The 21,431-nt window shown below is 42.5% G+C and overlaps 4 protein-coding genes across 10 annotated transcripts; 2 read left to right on the plus strand and 2 right to left on the minus strand.

Annotated features, from left to right (window-relative positions):
- Positions 1-95: 95 nt before the first annotated feature.
- On the minus strand, positions 96-4,588 carry LOC122618033 (chromosome transmission fidelity protein 18 homolog). Its single transcript, XM_043794158.1, has 12 exons — positions 3,616-4,588; positions 2,982-3,561; positions 2,696-2,924; positions 2,514-2,630; positions 2,355-2,457; positions 2,159-2,298; positions 1,862-2,096; positions 1,365-1,540; positions 1,172-1,305; positions 889-1,109; positions 367-430; positions 96-303 (listed from the first exon to the last, which is right to left on the minus strand). Exons 1-12 carry the CDS (start codon positions 4,495-4,497, stop codon positions 203-205), a joined length of 2,982 nt encoding a protein of 993 aa, XP_043650093.1. The 5' UTR covers positions 4,498-4,588; the 3' UTR covers positions 96-202.
- Positions 4,589-5,032: 444 nt separating this feature from the next.
- LOC122611855 lies at positions 5,033-5,550 on the minus strand. Its single transcript, XM_043785209.1, has 2 exons — positions 5,266-5,550; positions 5,033-5,206 (listed from the first exon to the last, which is right to left on the minus strand). The coding sequence occupies exons 1-2, from the start codon at positions 5,548-5,550 to the stop codon at positions 5,033-5,035; spliced, it is 459 nt and encodes a 152-aa protein (XP_043641144.1).
- A 638-nt stretch (positions 5,551-6,188) lies between these two features.
- Positions 6,189-9,568, plus strand: LOC122617427 (glycerophosphocholine phosphodiesterase GPCPD1). 2 transcript variants are annotated; one of them, XM_043793282.1, is made up of 5 exons: positions 6,189-6,586; positions 6,857-7,259; positions 7,411-8,868; positions 8,921-9,067; positions 9,153-9,568. In XM_043793282.1, the coding sequence occupies exons 2-5, from the start codon at positions 6,858-6,860 to the stop codon at positions 9,270-9,272; spliced, it is 2,127 nt and encodes a 708-aa protein (XP_043649217.1). In that variant the 5' UTR covers positions 6,189-6,586; position 6,857; the 3' UTR covers positions 9,273-9,568. The 2 variants fall into 2 exon arrangements, with proteins under 2 accessions (XP_043649217.1, XP_043649225.1); XM_043793290.1 differs by lacking the exon at positions 6,189-6,586 and having other exon boundaries at positions 7,227-7,347.
- A 508-nt stretch (positions 9,569-10,076) lies between these two features.
- On the plus strand, positions 10,077-21,197 carry LOC122626367 (potassium voltage-gated channel protein Shaw). Of its 6 annotated transcripts, none has more exons than XM_043806604.1 (10): positions 10,077-10,365; positions 12,837-12,866; positions 12,932-13,055; positions 13,367-13,577; positions 13,658-13,775; positions 13,836-14,030; positions 14,392-14,610; positions 14,683-15,286; positions 15,673-15,801; positions 18,859-21,197. In XM_043806604.1, exons 4-10 carry the CDS (start codon positions 13,369-13,371, stop codon positions 19,206-19,208), a joined length of 1,824 nt encoding a protein of 607 aa, XP_043662539.1. In that variant the 5' UTR covers positions 10,077-10,365; positions 12,837-12,866; positions 12,932-13,055; positions 13,367-13,368; the 3' UTR covers positions 19,209-21,197. The 6 variants fall into 6 exon arrangements, 4 of the variants coding, with proteins under 4 accessions (XP_043662539.1, XP_043662540.1, XP_043662538.1 ...); XM_043806605.1 differs by having other exon boundaries at positions 10,077-10,355; XR_006326701.1 differs by lacking the exons at positions 10,077-10,365; positions 12,837-12,866; positions 12,932-13,055 and adding an exon at positions 16,964-18,061 and having other exon boundaries at positions 13,290-13,577; positions 18,859-18,996.
- The last annotated feature ends 234 nt before the right edge of the window (positions 21,198-21,431 follow it).

Here is a 21,431-nt window from a genome sequence, read left to right on the forward strand (position 1 = left end):
ATCAAAGCCCAGCACGAGCGGAGTTATAGTTGTCTTTGTGAATTTCCCACAAAATTCAATGATAAAAGAACAATGCCCCTTTCGGGGTCCATACATAAGTGTTGCCATACAGCTTCCGGCTTGTAAAAAACATAGTTTTTTGTGTATTATCTTGTATAATAAATAAGGTAAAAGAGTTGTGCGGGAAATCATTGGAAGTTGGTTAAAGCAGTTCGTGAATGTGAACATCCTTGCGGACGGCGTTGTTGAATCCCTCCTTGTAGCGATACCAAATAGGACTCTTCACAATAGCATCGGTCTTGGCTGGGAAAAAAATTAGTGTGTTTAATAGAAAAATGGAAAACTTAAGAGATTCGATTAACTTACATTCCTCAGCTGAGTTTGTTGAAGTCGATTTGTGAGTAATGCGGCCAAAGAAGTCCTTAGTAAGCTGAAAAGAAACCGCATAGAAATTAGTAAAGCGTACAAAATAATCCAACATTCAAAAGCAAGTGTATAATTTGAAATAACTTCGGGTTATTGTACGCGATTTTTCGGGAATAAAGAGAGGGTACAAAAGTGAGTGCCCTCGTGAAGTAAACAATAAAGTAGCTTTCCCAGTCGCCTTCGCTTAAGACGAGCAATAAATGTTCGTTTGCGCTGATCCCACATTACGACTCCAATGACAATACCGCTGGAATCCCCTTATGGGTTATTAGCTTTGCAAGGATTTGCCACAAGGAAAAAGCTTTGGCTTAAACAGCAAAAGGAAAATCATTTGGTGAGGAGGTGAAGGAGGTGAACTCAGGTTCGACCGAAGCATATGCGCACTTCTTTGGAGAGTGGCGGGAATTTGCAAGTAAATTGCTGCTAAGTAAATGCAAGGCATGCAAATGCTCATAGATTCACCTGCTGCTTGGGTGCACTGTGCATATTAGAGGCAGAAATTGGTTTCGGCTTCAATGTTTGCAAATGATTGGGTAGCTGCGCTGCTGCTCCTGCTGGCTTCTTTTTTGCGGCCGGAGCTGAGGGTGCTCCGCCCTTGGGGGCAGCTCGTCGGATGCGTTCCAAGTCCACCTCGCGGGCTATCAACTGGCGACTAAAGTAGGGAAGCGAGATCCCTGTGTAGCCTAAGGATAAATGGAAACGAATTTAGGTTTAAATAGGCTTTGCATTCCCGTCTTGGACGCACCTGGAAAAGCACTGAGTGCATCGAGATCCGGTTCGGTTTGAAAGACATAATGTCCTTCCTGGGACTTGACCTGCACGAATGTTAGGCCGAGATCAACCATCACCTCGATGGTGTGACGCAAGTCCTGCTGCTCCCTGTGGTTAATGAAATATGCATTTATGGGAATGTCCTAAGGTAATCCAGGAGTACTCACTTTGGAGACAGCAACTGCACAGCGACGGAGCGTAGTTGCGGCGATAGAATCCTCTTCAGCAGAGGCACCGTATCGAGGAGCAGAGTTCCGCCCTGACCCACACCCAGTGCAGAGGTGGTGACACCTTTGCAGATGGCCTGAAAGATGTTTCGCTGGTTGGTGCTCTTCTGCTGGAACTGCAAGGATACGAGTATAGAGAAAATGAAGGGTTGGTCCTTGGGCAAACAGTGCGAAATCTATGCAGGAGTCTCATTAATCTTGTGATTGCATTTGAGGCACATAATGGACAAGAAATTACATGGCTTGATTGTGTTGATTATGCACTTTCCACAGGGCTTGGCCGGGGATGTTTGCCCCGGCTAATGACGCCTGCATAAATCATGAGCCTGCCTCAAAGAAGCAGCCTCTCTGCGTTGAAAAGAAATAATGTGGCCCGGGGCCATCATCTCGTCATCGTTTCGTTTCGTTTTCGTTTTCTTTTTCTTTCTGCAGCTCACCTCAAAGCCACGCGTGGGAAATGCGATTTTCGGCCAGGCCAGTGTGGCAAACAGCAAATGCCAAACGACAAAACCGTACTGCAGGTACGGGTACACACTGTAGTTCTGCTGCCTGCCGATCTGATGCTGCACCGTATCCGTGAAGCAAAACCATTTCAGCGCTTCGCACACGCCCATAAAGTTCGGATCGGGCATCTTCTGTTGCAGGTAATTCTCATACACGCCTTGCGTTAGTCTAGCAAATCAAATAAAATTTATATAACTTGAAACTTTTGTTATAATTTAAAGTGCGATTACCTTTCGTAGTCCCCACTGGAGTGGACAACCTCCAGAACATTGCGAACTCGCGTTGTCACAGACGTGTTTGTCATTGTGACCTGGGCGGGCTCATCGACCTTATTGGCATCTGTCTGTAGGGTTTTCCGCGGGCGTTGTATCTAAACAAGAGATTACATTAAATTGTGCCACAAATACACAAACTACAGAGGCTCACCCGGAAAATGGCATCCCACACGGCGAATAGTCCTTGATGCCTGTCCTTTTGACCCAGATTGTTGTTGAGCACATCTTGCAGAGTGAGACTGTGCTTTTGGGCACTACAAATTGAATTATTGTTAGCTTAGTAATAAATAAATATTAATTTGTTGCTCACTTAAAAAACTGCATGGATGATATACAGCTCCTCACATCGTTTCCGGATTTCTCAGCTAGAGCGATAAGTGAACCAAAGTCCGTCTTCAGCTGCTCTCTGTGAGCAATTTTAACTAATCTGAAAGTAAGATATCATTGCCTATAGAATGTATTCTATATTTTAATATATATAACTGAGTGTACCTTTCCGCAAGACGCGCTGCATCGATGGGCGGGAAACTGACCACGAAGGCCACCTGCCTCAAAGGACGCAGGGCAGGATCGTAGACATCGTTGCAAATGCAGATGATGGGTCGCTTTAGGACGTTGTGTTCTGCCTTGGCGCCCTTGGCTTTAACTTTGCTGTAGACAGCATCGCTGATGAACTTGACCAGATACTCAATAGATTGCCGAGGCGCGCCATCGATTTCATCTACAGGAAAATAAGTTTGAATGTATAGCATTACAAGCTTAAAAGATATTTTCCTACCTAAAACAATGCAATTGGGTCGTTTGTCTTCATTCAAAACCGAAGACATTTGTGTGCCATTCTCCAAAGCCAGTTTGAAGGCCTCGGGACTGCGATCATCGGAGGCGTTGATCTCCCGGACATTGTAACCAGCATGTCGGGCGATCGTGTGCGCCAGTGTGGTTTTCCCCAGACCTGGAGGACCACATAGCAGTGCCACCTTCTGCATGGGCCTGCCCAAGGCATCCACATTTGTGTTGAGAGCTTGCCGAGACTTGCGCTGCCGCCAGCCGCCATTGGATTCGAATTTGCCCGTGCGCTTATTGAAGCTATTCAGCTGGTTGCCAGCTCCTCCAGCAGTGCCGCCCTCTCCGGTCACCGCCTCCTGTTCCCGTTTGCTGTGGAAGGCTTTGCCAAAGACCACTTTGTCCCACATTTTCAGCCAGTAGAGCAGGCTCCTGTTGGTCATTTCATCGGAGAGCAGGTCGATGTATTTCCTCGGCTTGTACTTGTCCACCCAAAGGCGTCCGGGTTCTCCATTGGAGTTGCTATCCACGAGTGTTACATCTGTCTCTTCTGTGGCTGTTGCGCGACTTAAAACCTGCAGAAGAAATGACAATATTACTTGGTTTTGATGACATTTCCGGATACTCACTATTTCCCCGGCCTCCTGCCAGATCTTCTCCTTGGCCTCGCCCAATAGACTGCCCACCACCTCGCCTCTGGCACTGATCAGGTCCAATTGCCTTTGCTCATAGTCCTCGGAGTGGAATCTCACATAGATCCGCTCGAGATCACTGCGCTGAATGGCCAGGAAGGGCCAGTTTGGGATCTCGTACGATAGGTTTCTCATCTTAAAGTCGTGCAGCGCTTTCAGGCGACTTACGTCGTCCTTTCGCAGAGTTTTGCTGGACTCTCGCAGCTTTCGCCGCAGCTCGAGGATCCTGTCGATGGCCTCGTGATCTCGCTGCTCCTCGGTTCGTGCTTTCTTCACCATGGGGTCCTCGTAGGACTCGTGGAATAGGTCATCAATGTCCCCAAAGAGATCACGTTCCAGGCGCCGCTTATTGACATTCTTAAGACCCACTTCCTGGAGCTGATTTGCTGCTGGGTTTTCCTTTTCCAGACCAAATCCCCGGCTGGTTAGTTGTGTGTTTTCCAGCTCCTGGATGGCGGGCATTCGCTGGAAGGGCGTGGAGCAGCCCCTGCCCACCGATGGACCTTTGGGCGTTCCAAAAAGCCGCCGATTGACATGGCCTCCAGTTGCAGTGCCCTCGCCCTCATCTTCGCCACCCAGCTGGCTGCTTCCAAAGGTAATCTGCGACAGTTGTGGCGAACCCAGAGTGGAGTTTCCCAGCCGGGTGACATCCTTTAATGCCGGCGCAGGAGCTCTGTTTTCCTTTTGCTTCGCAGACGCCTGTTTTGATGTGCTGGGTCCATCGTACGCAGTGAACTCGTCCGGCAAATCCTCCAGCAGCTCTAATTCGTCTTGGTATTGCAGCTCGAACTCCTCGTTCTCATCCGGATACTGATCCATACTGGTTTCCCACGAAGGTATATATATTTTTGTTATCTATTTATATATAAACAAATTGTTGCACTGTTTTTTTCGCGCCAAAAAGAACAGCTGTTTTGTGGCAGAGTTGCCATCTCATGGAACTATCGAATGATATCGATGACTGAATGATTTACAGAGCTCCAATCATTTCATAAGATTTATTACATTTATAAGTGTATTAAAAATGGATGTATAAATTTATATGTGTATTGAATGTAAATGAAAAACCTGTATGACTAGTTTCATTAATTGCTATTGCTATTTGATTCGGCGCGGGCATATATTTTGGTAACTATCGGTCTTACTCGCACTCCAAAGCTCTCTGCTACGACACGCACATTTTTCTATCTCTTCTTTTTTTTCTATCTCTTTTTCACAAAATGCTTTCCCGCCAAAATGGAAAATCCAGCCGGAAATGATGATTCAGCTGATTGCAGTTGCATTTGTTTCTTCAAAAATGTTTATTAGAATATATAAGTTTAGATATCAGATATAAGGTTGCTTGCATTCGTCACTATGCTAATCTCAGAACTTTGGTGGACAAAATGGGCTTTTGACACCGCGGACACATGAGGCAGGTGTCCGGATTTAAAAGTCCTTTAATCCTGTGCAAACACGGATGTATCTGCGTTCTCAGGTTTTCCTCTCCTGCGACTGTCTCTGCAATATCCAATCGCTGGTGGAGTATCTGAAATATTTGTTTTATTTAAGGCTAGCACATGTTCATGCCACTCGATTCCTACTCACACTGTAGGCCTCCTTCCATAAATTTGATCTGTAGCTTTGTTTTCTGGGCTCACTATACTCATAAACACGAACACCATTTTTCAGCCGAGCCGCATGCGGATACGGCGGAATGGCGCGCGAAAGTCTTTTAGTTTTCGGTTTGGCTTCAGCAGCAAAAGCAGCCGAATGCAAAATATCTCCTAGATTTAATTCTGACTCCGGCGTGTGCGAAACCAGTTTGTCATCGTCATATATATATTCGTGGGGTAGATCAGAATTTGTTATGATTGTTTTGTATTCCTCCATAATGTGTTGCACACGAAGTTTTTTATTCGGCACCTCTTATCTCCTCCAAGTTCAACAAGCAAGTGCACTGCGGCACATGCGGCACATCCGGCGATCCACTGCAGAATATTCTGGAAATCACCCACACAAGTCGCTGGCAGAAAGCCCTAAATCTTGCCAAACTGCATTCGCTTTTGGCGGGCTTAATTTTTTTCTTTTTATTATTTTGCAATCCAGAGTTTGTAGGTGTATGCAATTGGAGATAAGCACAAATATATATACATATTTATGCTCCCATTTTTTTAAATACTTATTTGAAAGAATCGCAGAGACTAAAAGAAGCCAACTTTTCTAAACTTGATATCTCCACTTTTGCAGATACTTAGCTACAATTTCTCAGATAGTTTTCTAAAATTCTGAGATACACTGATTACGCGAAAAATGGTCACCCTGAAAAAACAGCTGTTCGCGCTGCCATCACTGTGAGAATGAACTCAAATCTCAATTTAAAAACTTGTATTTTAAGTGGGTGTAAAGTTGTTATATTTGTTGCAGTATATAGCGAGTAAAATGTACAATTTACAAGTGTTTTAAGTACTTACCATAACAAGAATAGGAATAACAACTTTCCCGAAAACCTATCGATATATTGATATTCAAATACTTTTCTCATCACTCGCCAAAATCGCTCAGTGAACATATAGATAACAAAATAATGCAACTCACAGTTTTAGGCGGATCGGAAGCCCCTGCGGCGCTGAAATCGTTCAGATAATATATAGTTATATCCACTAGAGTCTGCCACATTATACAGTTTACTCCCCGCCCCCAGAAGCGAAAAACATGATGTATTGTTAACCGAAATCCGCGAACAAAAACAGCTGCTATGAGCAAAAAATCGGCCGACTCCTCAGTTTGCGTACTTTTGCTATAGTTTCGTGTATTCGTAGGAAAATCCAAGAAAATCTAGGAAAATTAACAAGAGAGAGAACGGGAAACCAAATCAAAACAAAGCGATTTGGGTTTATAATACTATATCAACACACACCCACGCAAAGTAAGTAATAAAAGTTATTTATTTACGTCATCCAGTGATAAGAAATTGAAAACAATCGGACTGCAAGTGAAATTAATGGTGTGTTAATATCTACGAATTACTTGCGCTCGATAAAATCAAACATCAACTTGTGACCGCCGTTGAAAAAGATTGAAGTACAGTGCGTACACGATAAAAGGAGAGATACTGATTGGCAATCTAAACAATCCTATTATACTGAGTTTATACATTTGAATGGTTTATTATAAAACTAATTATCCAATTCCACAGAATGCACAACTGGCTGGCCTCGCACGATGGCGACGAGGATGCGATGGCGGCGCCATCATCCTGTCCCTCGTCCTCGGAAAACGGCAACCGATTGGAATCGCGCCGCATCTTCGGCGACATAACCACCAACAGACTGTGGACCTTCCGGGTGCTGATGAACCAGGAACTGGCGTCCAACGAGCAGCTGGCCATTGTGGGTAACTGCGAGGCCCTGGGCAACTGGCAGCACTCGGGAGCGGCGCTTTTGGCCAAGAATGAGGAGGACGAGGATGGGTATGGCAATCTGTGGACTGGAGAGATCTATATTCCGCGTCACTGTGACACGGAGTATCGCTATATGGTCTGTGCCGTCGATCCCGGCACGGAGCAGCTGGTGGTCCGTCGTTGGGAAACGCAATTACAGGTTTACAAACACATTATGTACTGACCTCATACGAGTAGAGTCCAAAAATCCAGCTGGACCTGGGATCGGATTTGATGTGTATGCACTCGTATGGGAATCATGATCTGGTACCTGCCCAATAACAATGCTAAGAGATTCCGTTTCCTTACAGCCCCGAAGAATCAAGGAGCTGGATGAGCAGCCTGCCAAGAATCAGAGTGACATATTTGGCTCGATAAATGGCCAGGAGAAGGTGGACCGGGGCTGGCTGACCAAGGAGACCCTGGTGCAGCTGAAGTTCTTTTATGCGCCGTTCACATTTAAGCAGCGCATGAAGCGAAGGCACATCCAGGTCAAAGTGACGCCCATGAACCTGAGTATTCCGAGTGCCAGCTGTGATGCCATGCTGCCCTCTTCCCCCATGGAGGATTCCTTGTCGAACGACACCCATGATACCAAGGAGAACGGCGGTGAATCCTCCACAGCATTTGCCTTTAGCGAGGTCGTCACCTTGAGTGCCGATGAGTGCGAAATCCGGAGTCAGGAGCAGTTCGGCACCGGCTGTGGACCCACCGATTTGGTTATATTCCACCTAACCGTCGGAGACTTCGAGAACACGGCCTATCTGATTGATTTGTACAGCTACAGCTCCCGGGTGGCCAGGGAAGATGGTCCACCGAATCACCTGGGCTATCATTATGTGCTGCCCAATCTTTTTAAGCGATCTGAAGGCAACTTGGAGCTACCGATAACCTGTGCCAAGGGCCATCGACCTCTGGGAATGATGCGTCTTGGCTATCTTATCGTAAAGCCCTCATCGCAGTGCGCGCTCATGGATATGAGCGTCAGCTATGCCCGATACTGGAACAACAAGTGGACGGGACTGGATGTGGGGCACCGTGGTTCCGGAACCAGTTTCAAGGCCAAGGACGCTGTGATTCGGGAGAACACCATTACTTCATTGAAGAATGCCGCTGAGCATGGTGCCGATATGGTGGAGTTCGATGTTCAACTCAGCAAGGATCTGGTGCCGGTGGTGTATCACGACTTCATGATCTATGTTTCCCTGAAGTCCAAGTGCAGTATGCAGGAGCACGATTTCCTGGCCCTACCGATGCGAGAGCTGTCCCTGGAGCAGTTGAAGAAACTGAAGGTCTATCATATTGCTGAGGGTCTGTCCAGGGAGACGCGTTCGTTTCACAATGATGATTGTTTGGAGCACCAGCCGTTTCCCCAGCTATGCGACGTCCTGGATGCCCTTGATGTCCATGTGGGCTTCAACATTGAAATCAAGTGGTCCCAGCGGCTGGAGGATGGCAAAATGGAGGAAGAATTCGAGCATGTGGTGGACAGAAATCTCTATATCGATTGCATATTGGATGTCATCCTACGAAAGGCAGGGAATCGCAGGATAGTACTGAGTTGTTTCGATCCAGATATCTGCACCATTCTGAGATTCAAGCAAAATCGATACCCAGTCATGTTTCTAACGCTCGGCAGGACTACGAAATACCAGAAGTATATGGACCCCAGGGGCAATTCCATGGAGCTGGCCGTGTGGCACGCGGTGGCCATGGAGTTCCTGGGTGTTGTGGCACACACGGAGGACCTGCTGCGTGATCCCAGTCAGGTAACATGATCCACTCTCGAATCGTGAACCATTCAGCTACGGACGCTTTTAGGTGAATCTGGCCAAGGAGCGTGGGTTGGTGCTGTTTTGCTGGGGCGACGACAACAACTCCAAGGATACCATCAAGCTGTTGAAGGAACTCGGCCTACACGCCATTATCTACGACAAAATGGATGTCCTGACCACCAAGGAGGTCAAAGTGAGTCCTTGAACTTATTGTGCAACGAAGAATTAATAAATACCATTAATCATTTTATAATACCTTATTTTTAATCTCCCTCCAGCAAAGTGTGTTCCACCTTCAGGCCAAGGACAGCCAAAAGGAACTGCTCAAGTTGCAGGCCCTGGAAACGGGGCATGTGTGGCACACCTCTGCCGACGGAAACGAGGAGCAGCAGGCATAGAATCTGAATATCGCAACTGATCGACTATTTTATACTCATCTTCATGTACGAAAATACCGCCCTGCTAGGACCAAAACTTATCAGATTATCACATTTGCCATTTCATCTGCTCCATTTCGTCACTTAGCAAATTGCATTTGATTTTTATGAATAGGTTTATTGCAAGTTACTTAACATCTGTTCAACCAAATTAGCAACCTTTAAGTGTAACTTTTTCGTTTTCTATTTAAACAAAGCTGCTCTGTACTTCAGTACTTACGTTCCCAAAAATCTTATAAATACAAATTTTACATAAATTGGAATGTTTTTCTTTTATTTTGAAGTAGGCACAAGTGTACAATGAATTTTAATTTGTTTATTTAAATTTTATACATTTTGACCAGCATGAATACTAATATATCTTCTAGGGCTCCAAGCTGCGACTTCGTATAGTCCAGTTTCCCTGTAAGATCATGATTGGTGATCTGTAAAGATATTAATTAAATATTTTTGAACAAAATAGTAGAAGAAATTCGAATTCTCTTTTGTATGGTTGTCCTACAGTGAATTTTAAATTTGAAAACGTTTTCTACATCACTCATACGCAGTGTTGCATATTGGCGGCACACTCAAGTGAATGTCAGAGCAAAAGAAAATGGAAAGAAAATGGAAATTGCAGAGTGGCAGTGCGCATGCACTCACTGCGGAGATGAAAAACAAATCCACATCCCTCCAGAGAGAGAACGGAGCATGAAAATGCCATCGGTGTTGGTGCGGTTTGTTCGGATTCCTTTTCAGTTTGTAAAATCGCCTCGAACGGTTCGGAACGCGCGCGCGAAGAGATCGGACGGCCAACTCCCCGGAAAGTGAGAAAGTATTAGCGGAAGGAGGCGCCCCCACAAGGAAAACGAGTGTAGTGTTGTAGTGAAATAGTCCTCGGCTTAGTTAACCCCTTTTTGTTTTTTCGCAATTTTCACCAAGCCCCAAAACATTGGCTTTCCCGTGTTTCTCCGACTTTTCCTGCGACCAGACTCCCCACAAATTCCCAGTATCGGAACTATGTTTATGGGCAGAGCGCAACGAGGCCGCAGGATGAGAGAATAGGTGAGAATAGGTGAGAAATCGGAGAAGGCGGGACAGGAATATGGATATGGATATTGATATGAATGTGGATATGGTTTTCTTCGACGGCGAATGGTGTCGTATGGGGTATACGAGTATATTGCTGGGCAGGTTGGAGGAGTACTACTTAACATAGCCTTTAAAGTCGATCCTGCGGTGGCGGACAATAAGGAAGTTTGTGATACACCAAAAACGGAAAAATCGATGCGTGCGCGACGACAACACACACGTGTATGTACTGCTGTGTGTGTGTGTGTGTGTGTGTGTGTGTGTGTATCAAGTATACGCCAAGTTAACCGAGGAAGGCAACTTCATACCACAACAAAAACACGCTACTTACAAAACACTCCTGACCTACTGTGTGTGCACCACCCCTTCCCTGCCCTGTCTTTCCCTTTCCTTCCCCTTGCTTCTCATTTCCCTTTCCCTCAGCCATTTCCCAGTTCTTCCCCCCAGGAGGCAGTTAAGCCACCTTCTAACTACTTTACTTGCGTGTAATGTTCTTTCTGGGGGAAGGAAAGTCGGTTAAAAAAAAATCGTTGGTGGTAAGAAAAAAAAAAAGCCGAAACCCATTTTAAATACTTCTGGTTGTGGCCAAAAACTGTGTGTTTTCTAGGGGAGCTTACAAGTTTTGCCCCCGCTCATTAGAAGTGAATAAATAATGCGGCTAAATATACACGTATATGTGCAGCATATATACACCATATACTTTTACTATATACACACACTTTAAACCCATGAATATTAAGCTAGAGTTTGGCAATCCCGAAACGGCGGCAGTGTGTGTATAACATAATCATTAGCATTAATTGCAACTGAATTCCACCACTTTCCCGGACAGGAAAACTGCCCTCAGCGTGTGTTTGGCTTGTTTGTTTTGTTTATAAAGCCTCATGAAAATTGTGTGTGAGTTGTTTTGTATTTTTATGGCGCTGATTCGAAAATCGAGAATCCAAATTGAGGGGCAGCCAGCCGGCTGCGAGTAAACACCAAATGGACAATGATGGGAATCGACAACAGAAAAAGAACAGCCGGACAGACAGGGACGGCCGGACAGTTGGACCACAGAAGTAAGACGGACATGAGGCTGTTGCTCACTTTGTGTACATGATGTGCGCACAGTCTCGGCCAACACAATAGTCACCTACCCGACGGCAGTGCCATTACTATACAGATAGATTTAGACATATCCACAAAGGCCTGGAAAAAACTTAGAGATTTTAAATAACCTATGTCAAAAGTTTGAGAAGCCGTAAAGAAAAAGTACCTTATTTAGTTGCCAGAAAACATAATTATCATTTCCTACTGAATTTTGGTGGTAAAGCCCTTTCCGGAATTATGTTCTTGACCGCTGCTGTAGCGGCGAGTACCCAGCACCCAGCTACATTTGTATCGGTGCGTGCGAGAGTGTAAACAATGCAGCGCCAAAACTAAATATTGTTTAAGAACAAATATTTGCCTTTTGTGCAAATCACGAAAGGCAATTTCATTATTCCGTTACGTTCAGCTCCTTTTATTTTTCTTCTTTTTATTATACACCAAAATATAGTCTTCTTCGTGGCACTCTCCTGAATCGATGACGCTATCGATGATACGGTTCAACTATATTTAGTCAGATCTGGGAAATAGGGAAAATAATCATTGGTGGGATGCGCTTCACGAGCTGCTAATGGGTCAATTTAATCGAAGCGAATATTATTGCCTATTTTCCAAATAAATGGCCTTAGTTTGAGCGTCGGGTTTGTTGATTCTAAAAATTTATGCGGCGTAGAAGTACTCGCTAAATAAAGTGAATCCAGGCATTGAATCATCGGATGCATACATCAATTCATAGAACGCTTTACTTCTACCGCTTCCATCCGGCACACTTTAATACTTAACTGAATCTTTTTGATTCGGCTTTGGCATAACTGATATATGTTCTTTATCTTATGGGTAAACAAATTCTATAAACCGAAGAAGAAGTGCGCAAGTTGGCCCCGCATCTGAAATGATATGAAATATTTGAGTTTCTCAATGATTTGTATATCCCAAATATTGATTTAGAATCAATAATTTGTATGCCTTACTTTTGGAGGCGAGGTCAAGTGATTTGATTGGGAATTTCTTTAATGATAAATTATACATTATTATAACACATTTTGAAAGTAGTAAGTGATGAAATGTTTCCCGAAATGTATTACATTTGCCATGAACACCCACTACATTAGTTTCTCCTAAAAATAGTTGTACGTGCGTATAGAAAAGCCGTTGTGGATATGCAGCACATGTGGCTAGGTCATAAACTCATAATTACGAACCATTAAAATGAAGGGATCCATACGTCTTCTTAATATGAATGTGTAATTACTTCACGAATACCCCGAAAAGTTTCCATACCAAATACTGCTCTTGTGCCTTCAACCAAACTATAAGAAAGAATTTAAAGTGGATTTATAATTATTTTAGTTCTTTTTATTACAGCGGCATGTTGTCCAACTCAGCCCCAACATAGTGAGTAGCTCGATTGCAAGGATCTATGGATCAATGTTGCTAACATCTGGCCAAATATTTTGCAGTGGTGGTCCGAGGTCCTGAGACCTGATCCCCATTGGGTGCCGAAGAGTGGATCGAAGTGGTGCCTTGAAGGAGTGGTACGCACAACTGCATAAATCGTGGGCAAGGACAACGAAAAGCATTCAGGTTGGATAGCAAAAACAAGCGGAACTATAAAGTCCCAATAAACAATAGAAAACATAAGCCCACACAAAACACACTCACCCAAGAAGTATTAAGGTTTTAAAAGCAACCCACGTAAAAAACACAAGAAACTGAAACGCAAACCCAGAACTCAGTTACACTGAAAGTTTACTTTATCCATTACTTTATTTGTTAAATCTTAATTTAATTAACAAAATATTTAAAAAAGCCTCATTTTGATTGGTTGGCTTTTGAGCCTTTGATCCAGACAATGACTTATATACCTAAAAAAATGCAACACTATGCGCATGCAGCCATGAATCTGATCAACATGGACTCGGAGAACCGGGTGGTGCTCAATGTGGGTGGCATTCGGCATGAAACCTACAAGGCCACACTGAAAAAGATTCCGGCTACGCGATTATCGCGACTGACAGAGGCCCTGGCCAACTATGATCCGATACTGAATGAGTACTTCTTTGATCGGCATCCGGGCGTCTTCGCACAAGTGCTCAACTATTACAGGTTGGTCTTGATATATATCATTCACATTTCTATATATTAATCACATTGCTATATATGAATCACATTGCAAAATTGCACAGAACTGGAAAGCTGCATTATCCCACGGATGTGTGCGGACCGCTGTTCGAGGAGGAATTGGAGTTCTGGGGCCTAGACTCGAACCAAGTGGAGCCCTGCTGTTGGATGACCTACACACAGGTAAGTCCCTTATTACAATCGATTAATTGTGAAATTAATGTCATTTTGTATTACTTGCAGCATCGCGACACACAGGAAACCCTAGCCGTACTCGATCGTCTCGATCTGGATACGGAAAAACCGTCCGAGGAGGAACTGGCACGCAAGTTTGGCTTCGAGGAGGACTACTACAAAGGCACCATATCCTGGTGGCAGGAGATGAAGCCGCGCATTTGGTCCTTGTTCGATGAGCCCTACAGTTCCAATGCAGCCAAGGTAAGTCAGCTCTACAGAGGTTTCCTTTGGATATTGTAATGCATTCTATATCTATCAAAATCTTTCATCATTTCCATATAAAAGTGCACTTGTCAGAAGAAACACTTTAATTCACATTTCAATTAAGTTATATGCATGCTGAGCAATTTTCCGAATGAGTGAACAGAACACCCACATAAAATTGCACTTTAAAAGCATTCTAATGAGTAATTATATTATAGTTGAAAAGAAAACAGACGACAAGACATCTATTTTTAATTCAAGTGAATGCATATCCAAACATATAACGACATTAATCATGCCAACAACTTGTTATAGATACAAGATTTATTTAATTATAATATTTTCGCTTTAATTCTAGACTATTGGCGTGGTTTCGGTGTTCTTCATCTGCATTTCGATCCTGTCGTTCTGCCTGAAGACCCATCCCGATATGCGGGTGCCCATCGTCCGGAATATTACAGTGAAAACTGCGAATGGAAGTAATGGCTGGTTTCTGGACAAAACGCAGACCAATGCGCACATAGCCTTCTTCTATATCGAATGCGTGTGCAATGCCTGGTTTACCTTTGAAATATTGGTAAGCAATAAAGCTCATAAATGTCTAGAACTGTCAGTTAACAACTTGCAATTAATCTCATACCCGTTTCAGGTGCGCTTTATCTCATCGCCGAACAAGTGGGAATTCATCAAGTCATCTGTTAACATCATAGACTACATAGCGACGCTTAGTTTTTATATCGATCTAGTGCTTCAGCGGTTCGCATCGCACCTGGAGAACGCTGACATCCTCGAGTTCTTCTCGATCATCCGCATCATGCGTCTGTTCAAGCTGACGCGTCACTCGTCGGGACTGAAGATCCTGATCCAGACGTTCCGTGCCTCGGCGAAGGAGCTAACCCTGCTGGTGTTCTTCCTCGTCCTGGGCATCGTGATCTTCGCCAGCCTCGTCTACTATGCGGAACGCATCCAGCCGAATCCCCACAACGATTTCAACAGCATACCGCTGGGCCTGTGGTGGGCCCTGGTCACCATGACCACCGTCGGCTACGGCGACATGGCCCCCAAAACCTACATCGGCATGTTCGTGGGCGCCCTCTGCGCCCTAGCCGGCGTACTAACCATCGCACTGCCAGTGCCCGTCATCGTCAGCAACTTCGCCATGTACTACTCGCACACGCAGGCCAGGGCCAAACTGCCAAAGAAGCGGAGACGAGTGCTTCCCGTCGAGCAGCCGCGCCAGCCCAGACTGCCAGGTGAGTGGCAGTCATATAGAATACCTTAAGTCATACAAAACAAAGAAGAACTCTGTTTGTCCACTGAATATTTAGTCACCTAAATCCATACGTATATATTCAAGCAGCTGCCTAAGAATCCAACGTTTATTTGATGATTTACTGTAACTACCAGAATATATCGTAAATTACGATTAATGAGAATCTAATGAAAATAGAATCGTTTATAAAATTTAAATTTAGCAATGAGGCGTGTTTACAATATTCAGTAAATTAGTGAGAGAAATGGGGGAATAAGCAACTTGCGCAAACATATTATACAAAAAATCAATACCTACTAGGCAGTTCATGTATTCTTAAGAACTCGTACTTATCTTCAAGCTAAAAACCATTATTGTATCTTTTAGGTGCCCCTGGTGGTGTCAGTGGCTGTGGCACCCCGGGCTCGGGTCCCCACTCCGGTCCCATGGGATCCGGCGGCACTGGACCACGTCGCATGAACAATAAAACCAAGGACCTGGTCAGCCCCAAGTCAGGTGAGTCCTCGAGTGTCCTTTAAGGAGTTACAACACACTGATTCCCGCAATCCAAGCAAAATGCAAGCCAAAGCTAAAGCCACCAACAAAGTAAAATACAAAGTACAAAAAAACAAACCAATTCAAACAAACTGAGCTTCAAAAAGGCACCGCCAAAATACCAAATGTATTCCACTAAAAGTACAAAGGACGAGCAAGCCAGCTAATACAAAACCAAACAAGTTCTTAACCTGTCTCTAAAAGCTCGCACAGCTGCACCCTCAGTTCAAAAGTAATCGAGTTCAATGAATTAACTTTGCAATACACAACCCAGTAATAAATACTCGTTATCCTTTGTGCCGTCTCGCAGTTTCTCCTGGCAAATGAATATTAATAGTGAAAGATATTATTGTAAGAGCCCAGTAAATGCCGCCATCAAATGCAAATCTTTGACCCATTACGACTCCTGATTTTGGGTGCGCTTCTTCTTTTGGCTATACTATATCCATTAATTAACATATCATTCGTCGTGTACGTGTATATATGTACTCTATGTAATTTACCATGCATTTAAGGCTTCTTTATTCATACTCCAGTTTTCTCAATTTCAAGCTTAGCTTTAATTTCACGCAAATCATTCAGAGGGACTTTAATGGTGTATCATGGAGTTCTAGTGCTAACTCGATGGGAATGTAAAGAAAGAATTATTGTTAGTAAAATATATATATTCTATAAAGTACCTAGAGAAAGTTCTAAAGGTATAAGTTACCTTTTCTTAATTCTTTTTACATACCTATCGATCTACGAATAACCTGAACTCCAAGCGCAAAGCCAAATATTCAAGTCATTTCCATATCATAATGTAATAAGCAGACCTTTACTTTTCTTCATACATCGAAGGCATACTTGTATATTCAAAGTCATCGCCCTCCAATCAGTTTGGGATGTACTTTATTCCATTGAGTCAGCAAAATACAAGAATATGTATCGCAATATATATATATATTTTTTTCCCCTTCTTCAATGATTTTTATACCCAGATACGAGACTCTACTTTATATATGTACCTATTTCAATCATTGATTTTTGATATCTATGCTCCAAATACTTTCGTTTACTTTAATATAATTTCATTTTATTGATAAACGATCCAATCCAAACCCCAAAAATCTTGTGTAAATAGATGAATATACAACAATGATTGGCAAACCGCGCGATGGCAAAAAGAGCAGGCTGCTCTAAGCCAACAAACACAACAGCAACAACATGAACCACGATACGACAACAACCACAACAGAACCAGCTGAAGAACCAATATTCCCCCAAATACCATTACTTCCAAACTAGAACAATGCAATGAGAGATGATGATGATGATACTTTCCTTAAATAAGAATTTGGCAAACTGATCTATGAGAGTAAGCGAAGGAAAAGTTGAGAGAAACCCAAGGACTGGATAAAGATCATATAGCGGATATAGAGCATATCGGATCGTGGTACGTGGATCGAAGGCACACTTTCTGGATGCCAAATAGCCATAGATACATACATACATACATATATGAATACTCGTATGGTTACTTTGAATATGGACGACGTCTGCTACTGATATCTACTGTTACTACTACCACTCCAACCTGCTATATAATCGTATATATAACTACAATATGTAATTTTCTACGTGTTTTCCTCTCTCTCTCTCTATATTTCTCCACCTATCTTTACATAAATTATATTATATTCCATATATATCGTGTACGTGTTGTACTTCAGTTCTGGCTCGTTCGTTTCTTCGTTAGCCGTGTATAAGACTATATTCTATTATATATACAATATACTATATTCAGATCTGTAAACGTATCCTCTCTCATTCTCTGTGTGTGCGTGTGTAACTTTGTGACCTTTTGTTCTAGTCTAATTGCCCCGAATCAGAGATCCCTTAGCTACATACATATGTAATTGATCGAAAAACTTGGAATCTACTTTGTATTATCTCGAACTCTTGTATTTCAGATATGGCCTTCAGTTTCGACTAAAACAGAATACAGAACAGAACCAGAAAGATATTTTGTAATTTGATAAGCCAGCTCAAGACACAGTATAAAAAAAAAAAACTAAAAAACTAAAAAACAAGAAAAACTCGGCAACAAAATCGAAAAAAATCGAAACAAAATCAAAACGAAACCTCAGTTATATACGAAATGTAAAGAAATAAGAAATCCCCGGTTCGTTCATCTATCATCTAACTATCAGCTAACCAAAACTCGGACTCTGCTGGGCGGGTGTGTGTTGGTTAAGAAACCTTTATTATCTACCCCTAATAACCTCCAACTTTCTTGCTCTCTTCCAACCCAACAAAAATCCCCAACTAAAAGTGTCAAATAGTTGAAAAACTTGGAAACTAGTTCGTAGCAAGCAGAAACTCTAGAGTTTAGAGCCACCTTCACAAAATCCGATTTCCCAGCATTTACAGCATTTGATTCTACAAAGTTTTACCTCCCCCCCTTCCACTCTGCCTGAGTCCAACTTATCCAACCGAGCGGAAATCTTTGCCAAACGTAGTTTGCAGATATTGTATCTAGCCTTATGTGTGTGTTTATTTGCCGAGCATGCTGCATGTGACCCGATTTTGACCCCGAGTCTTGGAGTGTGATTAGTGTTTCCATAGTTGTGTGTGATGTTTGTAATCATGTTCGTGTTACACTTACCCCGTCCCAAGAAAACCACCACCACCCCTCGTATATCGTAGCAACCAAGTGCACCCAGTAATATACCATCAGCAATTTTGAAAAAAAAAAAATAAGCAATCAAGTTGCCTCCCACCTTGCCATATGAAAAAAAATCAAAGTTGACCAAATTTGGAAACTCCAGCTTGACTAACCGACTTAATGAAAATAATATTTATTTCTCTCTCTCTCTTTCTTTCTCTGTTTTCTCTCTTACTCATCCTGGACTTCCCACTGCTATATCTATCTATTGTTTCCGGCTATATAACTCCACCTACTCCACCTAATTCCTATCCACCCGAAACCGAAACCGAAACTGATAATCCTTTCTGTGGCGGGGTTAAAACAAAAAGTTGCTCAACTTTTCGCAGGTCCGCTGGGCGCAAGCATTGTGGCCATGAGTCCCAGGACAATGTTGGATCTCAATCCTGCCCTGGCCATGGGCAAGCCTACGTTTCAGCCCCGTATACCCACCCCCCTGGCAGCCACACCCCCTCCCCCGGCCAGTTCAGCTGGGGGACTGTCCGCATCCGGAATTGGAGCTAGTGGAGCCACTGGAGCCACTGGAGCCACTAGTGCTCCACAAGCAGCAGCACCAACACCCAGCATTGCGGTGTCCACCACAGCGAGCGTGGGCAAGGATCTGGGCATCTCGACCACCACCACCACGGCGCAGGAGACCAGCAAGAAGGCCTTCCTCTAAAGGAGCAGCCTATTTATCCACGATCCCCATATCCCCCAATAAGCAATATCTATTCGATGTCATACAGAGCCTTCGCATACGTATTCACTAAGGACAAAGATGGTGTGTTTCAGAGTTTCAGAGTTGGCAAAAGGATCCTAACCAATCACTGACTATCACCGATTATAGATCGTCTTTGTTTCCCCCATATCACTCACTGTGTTTCGCAGAGCCTCTTAAAAACTATACTCGAAAAATATCGAAATGAATATCATATATTCACCAACGAGTCTACAATGGATCAGAATCAGTTGGAGATCAACAACCTTAAATCAAATATCAATTGTGATGCTCTATTATGAAAAGTATTCTTTGATTTCAGAAGAGGTTTAGGATATTACTCTATATAAGCATTTTGACTGTTATTATATATTAGTTGCTTACGTTTATATATCGAATCCTATATATTCTATATATTATGTCTCAAAAGAAATGAAATGGCCAATATTAAAGCAATACTTTGGTTCAAGACCAATTACAAAACCATTCTAAAGATGACCTTTTTGTTTAACCCAGCAATGAACTATGTTTTTAACCTAATGTAATTGTATTCTAATAATGATCTATCCATCTCTGATACCTAGACTCGCAATTTGTGTTTACCATATCACGACATACCTATCAATATCGAACCTAAGCATAACATTAGCTAAATATAGATAATCCAATTGCTTGAAGCCAACATTTTACCATCGAGAGTTAACCAAGACAGAGCCGAAACCATGTTTTTAACCATACAAAGTGTTTTTACCGATTGCAAGCTTGCTAACGATCCATTTTCTATATAAGCCATAGATATATTAAATCGACAAGCAGTGTATATAATCCTAAATGCTTTACAACTCGGTTTGCCAGTTCCTTATGCGTTGTGTAAAGACTCGACTGCCCGTCAGTTCTCGTGGGGCAGTTCGGTTGAAAGCTTTAATTTGATATATTTATAGAGGGGGACTCCAACTCAAACGCGGTTTGGGAAGCTTAATTAAACAGAAACCAATCAAAGAGTACATATACTTTTTTTAAAATTCATTCGGGCCCAGCGCACGTGTTGACTTCAACTTTTTCCCCGAATTAAAAATAGGAAAGGTGCTGCTGGTTTCTTCAACAAAAGACGCCAAAGTTTTCCGGGGAAAAGTTGAAGCCGAAGAAAAACAAACGAAATTTTCCAACTGTTGGCACTTTTTGCTCATCACTCACTTACAAGCTGGGATTACTCGGTAAGTTGGCAGTAAAATCGCTTCTTATATTTTTCCAGCCCAAAAAGTTGGCTCACATATCAACAAGCTAGGGAACCTTAAAGAAAATTTCAAAATTTCTGCCAGTTAAAATGCAAATTATTTCTATAAAATTTTGTTTGGTTCTCCGCAAGCAACGACTATCCTGAATAAATGCAAAACAAACAAAGAATCCAGAAGCGGCAGGGAATTTCTTACAGTTCCTTTCAGTTAACTTGAATTTGTTGAAAAAGTTTACAAATTGCTGTGGGGTTAAGTGGGTGGTGTACTTAGCCCGAAAACTCACTGGGTTGGTTAAAAGAAGCAAACAGGTTAGCAAAATTGTTTTTCCCCAATTTTCCTTTGATTTCACTTGCGCAAGTCATTAGCTAATTCTCTTGTACATTTTGAATATACGAGTGTATAAACATATACATATGTATATCACTCTCAGCAGTCATTTTGCCCACATACTTGTAAGAATAAACATGATAATTACTGAAAACAAACAATGGAACAAAAACAAGCGGAATAATAAGATGCAAAACTTAAGCAACATTAAGATCGAAGATGGGCAACAAATAAACGAAGTTTGGGTAACATTTGTTAAGTTTTTATAATGAACAAAGCATTAATAATAACTGAATTAATATTAAATATTGCAAGCTATAGGAAATGGATACGAACAATTGTTTATATCGTTTCGATTAACTCGCTATGATTTCGAAACAGTTTTTTAATTGTATAGTTAAGCAAATTGTATACTATTTGAACTAAACAAAACAAATTGTTCTCTCAATAATTCTTGAACAAAGAAAAATAAGCTAATTATATATACATTTCTATATATAATTGAACAAATATATATATATGAATTTAAAAAAATAAAATGCAATAAAGAAATCTATTGAACACCAAACGCACTGAAATTACTTAAGGAAAATTTGGTTTCAGTAGGGAAAACTTATTATAT

The sequence above is a fragment of the Drosophila teissieri genome, chromosome 2L (assembly GCF_016746235.2).
Source record: "Drosophila teissieri strain GT53w chromosome 2L, Prin_Dtei_1.1, whole genome shotgun sequence".
NCBI classification, from domain to species: domain Eukaryota; kingdom Metazoa; phylum Arthropoda; class Insecta; order Diptera; family Drosophilidae; genus Drosophila; species Drosophila teissieri.